The sequence below is a fragment of the Mercurialis annua genome, linkage group LG1-X (assembly GCF_937616625.2).
Source record: "Mercurialis annua linkage group LG1-X, ddMerAnnu1.2, whole genome shotgun sequence".
NCBI classification, from domain to species: Eukaryota; Viridiplantae; Streptophyta; class Magnoliopsida; order Malpighiales; family Euphorbiaceae; genus Mercurialis; species Mercurialis annua.
The window spans coordinates 62,593,725-62,605,851 of record NC_065570.1 but is presented as its reverse complement, the minus strand read 5'-3'; the positions used below and the strand labels follow the sequence as shown (position 1 = coordinate 62,605,851).

The 12,127-nt window shown below is 30.2% G+C and overlaps 1 protein-coding gene and 1 long non-coding RNA gene across 2 annotated transcripts; both read left to right on the top strand.

Moving 5' to 3' along the window:
• The first annotated feature begins 826 nt into the window (after window positions 1–826).
• Window positions 827–2,313, top strand: LOC130015002 (extensin-2-like). Its single transcript, XM_056104300.1, has one exon. It carries the CDS (start codon window positions 875–877, stop codon window positions 2,075–2,077), a length of 1,203 nt encoding a protein of 400 aa, XP_055960275.1. The 5' UTR covers window positions 827–874; the 3' UTR covers window positions 2,078–2,313.
• A 1,409-nt stretch (window positions 2,314–3,722) lies between these two features.
• LOC126664972 (uncharacterized) lies at window positions 3,723–6,119 on the top strand. Its single transcript, XR_007637495.2, has 4 exons — window positions 3,723–3,823; window positions 3,927–4,014; window positions 5,421–5,493; window positions 5,892–6,119. It is a non-coding gene; the product is annotated as an uncharacterized LOC126664972 (long non-coding RNA).
• Window positions 6,120–12,127: the final 6,008 nt, after the last annotated feature.

Sequence of the window (12,127 nt, the reverse complement as noted above, 5' to 3'; positions counted from 1 at the left end):
TTAATTTGTGAGTAAAATTTGTGATAGACATAATTCATTGTTAATATTTATGGCAGATTAATATTTTTACGACGAAATTTGCAATTTATAAGATGATTCGTCGGAATAATTTTATGAAATTAATTAAAATGATTGGTAATGGAATTTATGACAAAGTTTTTCTGCCCCATATATAGACTTTAAATTAATAATTTCAATTTTATTCTCCATTAACTATAACAATTTTTGTTTTTTTCTTAATCATCATTAACACTTATTCTTAATCATCATTAACACTTACTTTATTCAATAAAACGTTAATAATAAATTTAGTTTTTGAAAGTGTATTTTTAGTTTCAAGAAGCAATTAGTGTTTTCAAAAATATTATTAATTATGTTGACAATATCTAAGATAATAAATTAATATAATGGAAAATAAATAAAAAATATAATTAAAGTGACTATTATTTTTGAATTCATGTGAAAAGTAAACTTTGTCTATTTTGATAGAATAGAAGTATCAAATTTTTTGTGAGTCGAGTCTAAAGAACACGGTCTAGATAATACATTTTCTATGATTACAATATGTCGGCTTCTAACCCTATTTCCTCTAACATTAAAGTATTATTATTACATTAATACCGAATTATATAAAAGAATAAAAGGCTTGACATTTTCATAGCATATATAGAAAATAATAAGATGCATAGTGGGATTCCACAAAGTATAACAAGTTGAAAATAGAGAAACAAATATGCTTATGTAATTGAGCCAGGCTGTGATCATAATTAAACAAATATGTGTATGTCACCGGTGATTAAACAGATCACTATATAAAGAACTTGTATTCTCATTCATTATTCACAACACATATCAATTCTTCTCTAATCTAAGCATGGGAACCCGGGGCCAACCGGGACATTTATATGCAATGCTTTTTGCTATAGTTTTCTGCCTTGTAGCCACTAGTGTGGTGGCTGATTATAAGCCTTACGATCATGCTTCTCCTCCCCCTCCCTACCATCCTAAACACTACAAACCTTCTCCATACCATAAAAGCTCTCCGCCGCCACCAATGCATGTGAAACACCCACCGTATTACTATAAATCGCCACCCCCGCCAAAGTATGTGAAACATCCACCATACTACTACAAATCACCGCCTCCACCGAAATATGTGAAACATCCGCCATACTATTATAAGTCGCCTCCTCCACCAAAATATGTGAAACATCCGCCATACTATTATAAGTCGCCTCCTCCACCAAAATACGTAAAACCTCCGGTGTATAAATATAAATCTCCACCCCCACCAAAACCATACTACTATAAGTCACCGCCTCCTCCAAAGAAGTCTCCACCTCCACCGTACTACTATTCATCGCCGCCGCCTCCAAAGAAGTCCCCACCTCCACCGTACTACTACTCATCGCCGCCGCCTCCAAAGAAGTCCCCACCTCCACCGTACTACTACTCATCGCCGCCGCCTCCAAAGAAGTCCCCACCTCCACCGTACTACTACTCATCGCCGCCGCCTCCAAAGAAGTCCCCACCTCCACCGTACTACTACTCATCGCCGCCGCCTCCAAAGAAGTCCCCACCTCCACCGTACTACTACTCATCGCCGCCGCCTCCAAAGAAGTCCCCACCTCCACCGTACTACTACTCATCGCCGCCGCCTCCAAAGAAGTCCCCACCTCCACCGTACTACTACTCATCGCCTCCGCCTCCAAAGAAGTCTCCACCTACACCGTACTACTACTCATCGCCTCCGCCTCCAAAGAAGTCTCCACCTCCACCGTACTACTACTCATCGCCGCCACCTCCAAAGAAGTCTCCACCTCCACCGTACTACTACTCATCGCCGCCTCCTCCAAAGAAGTCTACACCTCCACCGTACTACTACTCATCGCCGCCTCCTCCAAAGAAATCTCCACCTCCTCCGTACTACTACTCATCGCCGCCACCTCCAATAAAATCTCCCCCTCCCCCTTACTACTATAATTCTCCACCTCCACCATCACCATCACCTCCTCCTCCTTATTATTATCAATCTCCTCCACCCCCAACTTACTCTCCTCCTCCTCCACATTACTAAATACCTTCAGCACCTTTAAATTACTATGGTTAAATTTATTGGAAGTGAATTTGAGATGTCAAAATAAGAACATTTTGTTCTAGTTGTTTTTTATTTAAGTGATTATTTTTATGTATAATAAAAAAGTCTTCATATGTAATAAGAATATAGACCAAGATGCAATTTTAATTATTTTCTATAAAACAATGCTTATTGTATCTTTTTTTTATATAATGCTCATTGAATAAGCTTCTTTATTTTTATTTTCTATTTTATTTCTTTAAATACAAACTATTTAATATGTTGAAAGCGGTGCTCGATCCGAACCGCAATTTGCTCAGACTTATGACAACCTGGTGACCGTTTCTGGTATGAAGTCGCCACCTAAGCATGTTACGACTGCATTTTACAAATTACATAGTGTAGTCAACTCTTTTTCGAACAACGAGAAAAACGACAAAGATCTGTCCAATGATTATTTTTACACATGTCCATGTGCCAAGCTATTGATCCAATTGAGGAACTTCAAAGGACTAATTTAACGCGTAGCGACATATTTTGGAGATTAAATTGTAATTATTGCAAATAACCTATAAATATCTAAAGGATTTATAACTATATGACCAAACAACAGAGCTAATCCTATAACCTTAGAGGTTTATGGGTCAATTTATTCAATTACAGATATTGATTAAAACAGTAGCGAAAATTGGAACTTCATAATCCTTTTGGCCCCTTTTTACACTTTTAGAGACTAAAATGGTTATTGAACCAAATTTCAACATAAATCTAATTAATTAATTAAACCATGAAGGAAGTCTAACCCTAGCTACAACTAGTATAAATACCACATTAGTAAATTAATTATGAGAAGAAAAATTTTATTTAAAAAATAATAATTAAAAAAAACAATTACCATGACTTTTCAATTTCAAAAATTTCAGCCCCATCTAGTTAGAAGAATCAATGAAACTCAAAATTCAATTACTCAAATCAACCATTCGAAAGTCTATACTGGATTGTTTATTCAAATCAATTGAAAATGAGTTAATGACTTAGAATGATATTTATGATGATCCAAATTAGATCCTGCATAAGTCTTTTCTCTCATATGTACTTGCTTTCGAATTAAATATGTGTTTATATGGTATTCAATCTTCTCCATTCATAAGCTCTCAAAGTTACATGTTTAGATCCATTCTTACTGTAATAACCGTAAAATTTTAAAAATTTGATTTGCGAGTTTCGGAAATATTTTGAGTCGTTTATGTATTGGAATTCATTTGTTGGTTTAATTAGGTTGGGTTTTTGTTGGTTTGGCCCTTGGGTCTTCTTATTCTGGTTGGGCCTTGGGTTGGCCCAACCTTCACCAAAACATCACAGGTCTCGAACGAGACCTGTGCATTTCTGCACTGGTCTCGTTCGAGACCAATACGTGCAGTGTGCACGACTCTTTTCCTTCGGATTTTCAGCTCGTTTCACTCCCTATTTTAAAACGTTTTCTAAACGAAAAATCTTCACCACACTTCATACTAACCCTAACCGTCATCCTTTCCCTTTTTCTCTGAGAAATCACTAATCAGAATCCCTTCTGAAATTGCTCTCATCGGTAAGCTTTTTGCATTAAAATTCTGTTTTAACATTTAAATACGGCATCTCCGTTGTTAGCTGATATCTCATCCGTTTCAGAACCAAATCGTGTTCCGTTTGATTCTGGAGATTATAGACTCAGTCCTCTACAAGTCCGAGCTTAGTTTTTACACAAAGGTACGTTATATTTTCTGTTATAGCCGCCGCCGTCTTACCGTGTTATTGTAATTTTCTGTTTTTGATCCTAAATCGATCTCTCTGAAATTTGATCCGTTCGTAGCCGTTTCTCGATTGAATTCAGTTCCGTTTCCTTCTCGTGATAGAAGACTCTTTCCTCTACAACTTTGCATTTTGAATTTCACCAAACGGTACGTAAATGATCTCGTTTTAATCGCTTCCGTTTCATCGTTTTCACGTGCTATTTGGTTCTATTTATTTAATTGTTTCTGCCGAGTTATTGAGATTGATTAAGAGAGAGTTTGCTGTTTTTATGATTGTTAGGTTATATGTTATTGATTCGTTAATCACTTAGTGTGATTATAGCTTGTCGTTTTGATTCATCAATGATTGAATCCTCGGTGTTCTTGATATGAATGTTAGTCGTTTTGTCAATTGTTCTATTGATTTCGATTATGTATTGTTTGAAACTGAATTAGTTCAGTTGTCTCTATTGCTTGAATTGTTGTGATTGTTTTATGCTTAAGTTAAAAGATCCTTAGGTTGTTTATGAATTGGTTGAGAATAATGGAAATTTGGTTTGTAAAGATTGAATCTCGTTTTCTTTGTTTCTGTATACTGTAAATGTTGAGTTTGGTTTGATATTGGATGATAATTGAAGATGATGAGGAGGTGTCCATATGTGGTTGGTCCATTCTAATTTCTTTTGGTTAAATGACTATTTTAGTCATTGAATTCTTGTGTCTTAAATATATTGATTCCTAAACTTATCTTTTAACTGTTTTAATTGATTTTTTGATTTCAATTTATGAAATTGGTTTCGACTTATTAATTAGCGATTTAAATAATAATATTATTTATAATTTGAAATTACTTTGGGCATTAAAATTTTAAGTTTAAATTTAATATTAATTTTATTATAGTTTATATGTAGTTTTATATATTGACTATATTAATTAAGTATTGGGGATTTTATTTAATTTGAAAGTTTGTCAAATTAATTATATTATCTTTAAGACCTAAAAATAATATTTGAGTATTTAAAAATTAAATTAATAATTATTATTAATTATTATTTAGTCGATAATTGAGATTTTGGGCTTAGAATGCCAATGTGGTTAAAGTTATATTTTTACCTTTAATTCGTTATTTTTATATTTGAGATAATCGAGATATTTTGCCGTTAATTTTAATTACTTGGATTTCAAGCTATTGAGTTCATTTTGAGATATAATTAATATTTTTATTTAATATTGAATTATAAACTGTGGTTTATAACTCTGGTTTTATGGTTGGGTCGGGTTAGACTTGGGTCGCCCGACATGTGGAATTAGCTTGTTAGTTTTAAGAAATTCGGCTACCCCACTATTTGAGGAAAGGATTTTATTTATTTATTAAATATTATTTAATTAATATTTTCGGATAAATATTAAATATGAACTCAATAGGCTTGATTTATTTTCGGCATTGTTTTAATCTGAGAATTGTGTTTCTCTGTGTGGCTTTATTTGTCTGATTTATTGAGCTAGTCCTACGTGGTGTCTAGTATTCTTAGAGTTAGGAGTTGGAATGATTTTAACGTATGATTTATTTTTAGACTCTTCGACTACTCGCGCTCAGGAGTCGAACCAGGGTTAGCTGTTTGCCAAGATCATGTGGATAAGCAAGCAGTGAGTTTGTAGTGCTATTTACCGCTTTATTAGGTACCGCATTATATTTTAATATTATAAATGTTTTTGAACTGTTTTACGGATTATGGATCTGGATTGAAACGAGCTGCTCGATAGTCTTGTATCGAGACTGTGTGCACCGGTAAGTACTCTGGGATCGGCAGACTAATGTCTTGCTTATACTGATATATATATGACGAGGATTTGTTCCCGTCCACTCTGGGCTTATCAGTATGCTATGTCATACTTACGCTGGGATCATTTCAATACTGTTTTCCATAATCATATTATATTAGTATAAAATGTTTTGATTTAAGGGTTTTAAACTTAATAAATGTAAATAGTATTGCGAACTCATTTCAGTATATCTGACCCCGTTGTTTTCCCAAATTTTCCAGGTTTATGATTTGAAAGCTGGTCCACTCCGATTCTTTTGATTCTTCGGAGGTTTTTATGATATTTAAACTAGTTACTGTTTTCGAACTTTTAGACCGCAGTAGAACTAGTTATTATAAATTACATTTGATATTACACTTTGGGATTATCGATTTGATCAATTATTTATTATTGGCATGTTTACTCTGGATTACATTATTATTATATATAAGACATGTCGTTTAACATTTCAGATATTTAAGTTATTTATATTAGAACTGGAATATAAATTGCTAGACTTAGGTTGGAGACTCGGTTGCCCCCGAGTAGTTTTCTGCAGGTTTAAATGTTTAATTATTTTCCGCAAGGCTTGCTACGGGTTTTGGTACGACCATACCCATACCCTAGCGCCGGTCACGATTTATGAAATTGGGTCGTGACACTTACACCAGAAACGAAGTTTTTAATGTTGTTTTGTCAATATATGATTTTTTCAGACCTTATTTTTACCAGCCACATCATCATATTATAATCTCGTGTATTAAATTGAGAAAAAAATGAAAATCTATACATATAACTGAGACATTTTAAATTTCGTGATTAAATTGAGAAAACATATATAATTTATACATTTTTATAACATTATCCCATGATTTTATGAGCATGTTTGCATTATTTAAATTTATTTAAATGATGTCCAAATTCAGAATAACATAATTCAAATCCACATCTTGCATTGTCAGTTAAAATTAAGGCTAATAATCAGTAAATTTAATTCCAGGTTAATCAAAGGCATAGAAATCATATACTCCCTCCGTCCCGTTTAAGAAGGGACATATCTCAATTTTTTTTGTCCCACATAAGAAGGCCAAATCATGAATTTTGTGCCATTTTACAAGGAATTCTCTCTTATACCTCTATTTTCTCTTTCTATAATTAAAGCTAATACTCTTCACACAAACTACAAGACAATAATTAATAGGGGTAAAATAAGAAAAACCAAGAGTAATTAATATTTTCTTAATCTATGTGTAAAAGAGGTATGTCCCTTCTTAAGTGGGACGGAGGGAGTAATTGTTATGAAAATATAGTAGAGGTGTATTTAGGCATTTAAGATGGTAAACTATAAAATTATTGTCATTATACCTCCGATTTAGATTTTGTGCATATAAAATGAATAAAATTTAGATTATTTTGTTATTTACTAAATTCAATATTAGATACTTATTTAGGGATTTAAGTGGCAGTTCCCCCCCCCCCCCCCCTAAATTTGCAAGTGATTGTCTATTAACACATATTTTAACTTTATGATCAATTTAGTACATAAACTTATTTTATTTTATCAATTTACACCAGGTTTCTACCTGACCCAACACGTGATGTTCAATCCCAATAATGGGCGCATATATTCATTTAATTATCAGTTTCTCCCTCAAATTTGTACGTTCTGGTAAATTAACTATAAACTTTCATATATATTTTTCAAATCTATCATCAAATTAATTTTCATTGTATTTTTGCTGACATGACCATCAGAAGTCAGCGGATTTGAAAAAAAAAAGGTAAAAATACACTGGAAAATAATCAATGATAGATTTCAAAAAAAAATGAAAGTTCATAATTTTATATAGAGTCTTTTAAAAGCCGTGATTAAAATGAAATTTCGTGTAAACTTCATGATTTATTATAGAATTAACCTTTTATCAATTAGATCATATTATTATTTTAAGTGGTTTTATTTATTATACATAAAATTAATCATTTCAAGATATTAGTTATACATTAATTATTTTAATTATTTTACTATTATTCAAAATTAATTGATAAAAAAATTATTTTAATTATTTTAGAAGGTATTATGCGAATTTTAATAATTATTTATTGTTAGATTTAAAAAATAAAATTATTTTAATTACAAACTTTATATTTATAAATTAACTGCTATTGGGAGTGAACAATACAAATGAGTCAGATGTAAACATGAGATAAATCGATAAAAGGAAGCAGGTTTTTACGTACTAAATTACAATAAAATGAAAATTTGTGTTGACCAGCATTTGCAAGTTAAGGGGGGAAATTGCCACTTAAATGTCGGAGGGAACAACACGCACTGAGTCATGTGCAAAACGGGATAAATTGATAGAAAGAAGCAAGTCTAATTATTGAATCGACTATTAAGTTAAAATCTGTGCTAACTTACCATCGCCTGTTAGTTGAGAGGGAAAATTGCCACTTAAATCCTTGTTTATGACAAATGTTTTTTTTATTTTCCATGACTAATCATTAAGGCCCCTTTGGAATGAATGAATTCCATAAAATTATATGAAATTCATTTGCAATTTCAAATTTTTATGTTTGGAATATATTAAAACAATTCTTGAAATTGAAATTCCGGAATTGGATTTAGTTATAATTTGAGGAATTGAAAATCCAACTAAAATAGATGGAATTTACAAATGAATTTCAAAAACTTAAAAGAACAACTTTATTTGACTAAATTGTCCTTATTTAATAAAGCTTTTTATTTTTGTTCTTTTTTACTTTTAATTTTTATTACTAATTTTTTTTCAATCTATCTTTTTTTAAATTTCCATCTCCAAATCTTTTTCATATACATTTTTATTTCTAATTTTTAAAAATCACTATAATTTTTTTTATATATTTTAACCATAACATTAATGACTTTGGCATTATAAACTTTAAATATTTGTATGTACAATAAAAAAAATAGTGACCATTTCTATTCTTAAGGTATTTTCAATAAAATGTTTATAAATTTAATATGGAAACAAAGTTATAAAATATATCTAATTCTAAATTCATTCCAAACATATATATATGGATCCCATTTCAATTCTAAATTTTATTTTTTGTGTTTCAAATAGTGTAATTCATTTGCAAATGATTTTCTTATAGAATTCATTTATAAATAAATTTCAATTGACAATTAAAATTGTTCCAAAGGGGCCCTAAGAGTCATATGACAATTTTAAACTAGCATTTAAGGGATATATGCATGTTTCCAATTTTTTTGATAATTATATCTAAATAATAAATAAAACATATTAAGAATCTAATTGATTAACTAAAATAAAATTTAGTTTTTTAGTTTATTTTATGATAAATTAGTCTATAATTAAGTAAATATTTGTAAAATTTTGAAAAATTATTCATATAATTCTTTGAAAATTTGTATGTTATTATTAAAATAATCTTTTATCATAAATGTTTTCATAAAATATTTTCTCATATATAAACTAATTAGCACAAAAATAACATATGATATCGATTTGCATCTTATTTTGTTGATTAAAGGCAAAAGGTACAAAAAAAAAACCTCCAAATTTACCAAAAAGTACAAGTAAAATAAACTCTCACAATTCTAAAATTGAACAAAAAAACCCCTCCGTCCATGACTTCAACAAACAGACGTTAAATTGGTGACGTGGTACTAGGAAAAAAGTTCAAAAACACCCTTAATTTTTAAAATACTCACGAAATTTATTTTTCAATTTTTGTTTTATTATTTCACTCTCATAAAAGATTCAAAAATACCTTTAACTTAAAATACAGTCAACCAAAACCTCTTCTCCACTAATTTAAAAAATCATATCTTTCCGACCTCTTTTCCGGCACCCGCCGCTTTCCGCCATCGTTTTTCCATGGAAGACCAGCAGCAGCTGGTCTTCCTTTTTGGGGAAGACAGATGTCTTCCATGGAAGACGAGCGGCTCATTTGCGGAAGAGGGTTGTGGGGGAGTACGGCAGCGGTGCCGGAAAAGATTAATATTTTTTCAAAAAGATATATAAGTATAGTTTTGGTAGGTGTTTTAAAAATTAAAGGTATTTTTAAACCTTTTATGAAGGTGAAATAATAAGAAAAAAAATTAAAATATGAGTTTGGTAAGTATTTTAAAAATTAAGGGTGTTTTTGAACTTTTTTTTCTAGTGCCACGTCACCAATTTAACGTCTGTTAGTCAAAGTCATAGACTGAAGGGTTTTTTTGTTCGATTTTAGTACTGTTAGTATTTTTGTTCGATTTTAGAACTGTGAGGGTGCCAAAAATAAGTTAAGGGACTGTCTTATATTTTTGGATAAATTTGAAGGGTTTTTTTTATACATTTTACCATGATTAAAATTGTTATCTTTGATATTTGAATATAACTATTAGGAGGCGCAAATTTGACATACCAGCACTGACTACCAGACTATCAAATTTTAAAAAAGAAGAATATTTAAATTAATGTGATTATAATTATTAATATTTAAAAATATTTTGCCTAAATCCCGTTAATAATTTCATCACGTATGTTTAAGGGCAGTACAAAAGTCAAGGTACCATAAAACAAGTTGTTCTATAAAAATGTCGCCACCTACCAATATTATTGAAGAGCCGTACATAATTATTGATTAAAAATAATGATTATGATATAGCATTTAATCAATTATATTCTATTGAACTTTAAAAAATCCCGAATTAGATTCGAATGAATTTGATAGAGAAGTTTTATTGACTAAAAGCTTAGAGATAATTTTATGGCAGAAAGTATAAAAATACGTTTTAAGTTATTACTCCCTCCATCATTTTAGTTGTTCATGTAGCCAAAATTACACATGTATTTTTTTTTTAAAATTGTTGGAGTAAATACTAATATAATCCTACTAGTTAAGTAAATGCTTTATAAATTGAGTTATAGAATCATTATTAGAAATGGATAAACTTAAAAAATAATAGCTAAAATCATCTTAAAATTCTAAATAGACAACTAATTATGAATATATTTATTTGATTAAATGGACAATTAAAAACGGAAGGAGTAATAAAAAAATTAATTTTTTTTTTGCTATTTGAGTTTTTAATATTTTTAAATGTTGGAGTACAAATAAACTCCCATACTTGAAAAAGAAAACCACAAGAATAATTAAAAGAGAAAATTACTTACAGGCCCCTGAAGTATACCATAATTAACAATTTGGTACCCCTTGTTTCTAAAGTCTACTTAATGGTCCCTCAAATTTAATTTCGTTAACTGAGAGATCCTTCTGTAAATTTGAGGGACCAAATCGTTTTACGGATTGAAACTCAGATACTAAATCGTGTAAAAGTGAGGGACCAAATCGTTTAATAAAATTAAAAGTGGGGGACCAAATCGTTCACAAAATTAAAGGTGGGGTATCAAATCGTTTGAAAATAAGTGTCGAAATTAACAGAGGGACCTAATAGTTAACGGAATTAAAACTGAGGGACTATTAAGTAGACTTTTTAAACAAGAGGTACCAAACTGTTAATTATGATATACCTCAAGAACCTTAGCGTAATTTGCTCTAATTAAAAATGGGAGTGACAAGCTGTCCAAAAAGTTAGATTATGAGGACTTCAGTGCTCTTTTTAAAAGTTTATAGGGTTTGTTGCAACATTTTAAAACATTGAAGGTTTAAGTGGTCAAGAAAAAAAAACAGAAAGAGTTTATATGTTTTCTCTAAATAATTTGAAGAATATTTTTTATATTTTTAGCCTAATATTATATATCATGAGGTAGTATCCTGCTTGTTCCAACTTCCATGACTATATCAAACACAGAAGTTCCTACTTTGCATATACCAACTTTTGCAAATTTGCTTTTATTTATACGTTTGACTTCAAATATCTCTACATCCCACGATCATGTTATTTTTATAATCTTGCATATTATACAATCATGTAAAATTATTGCTTAGACCATCAAACATTTTGATTTGTGAGGAAAATTTAAGATGGACATAATTTGTCTTTAATTAATGGCAGATTAATATTATTGAGACGGAATTTGCAATGGATAAAACGATTCTTCACGTAAAATTTATGAAATTATGTAAAAATTATTACTAATGGAATTTATGACATACCACTTTCACATAAGTTTATTTTATAATTAAAGAATAGAAAAATTCTTATGAGTCGGGTCTATGAAGAACACGGTCTAGATAATACATTTTAAATAATTACAATCTGTCGGCTTCAAAACCTATTTCCTCTAATATTAAGATATTATTATTAATACCAAAGAATCAAAGGATTGACATTTTCATAACAGAAGCATAATAATATACAGAAAAAACTAAGATGCATAGTGGGATTCAACAAGTTATAACAAGTTGGAAATAGACAAAGAAAAATTAGAAAATCATGGAAGTGTATTCTAATTAATTGATCCAGGCTGTGATCATAATTAAACAAACATTTATATATTCACCGGTGATTAAAGAGATCACTCTATAA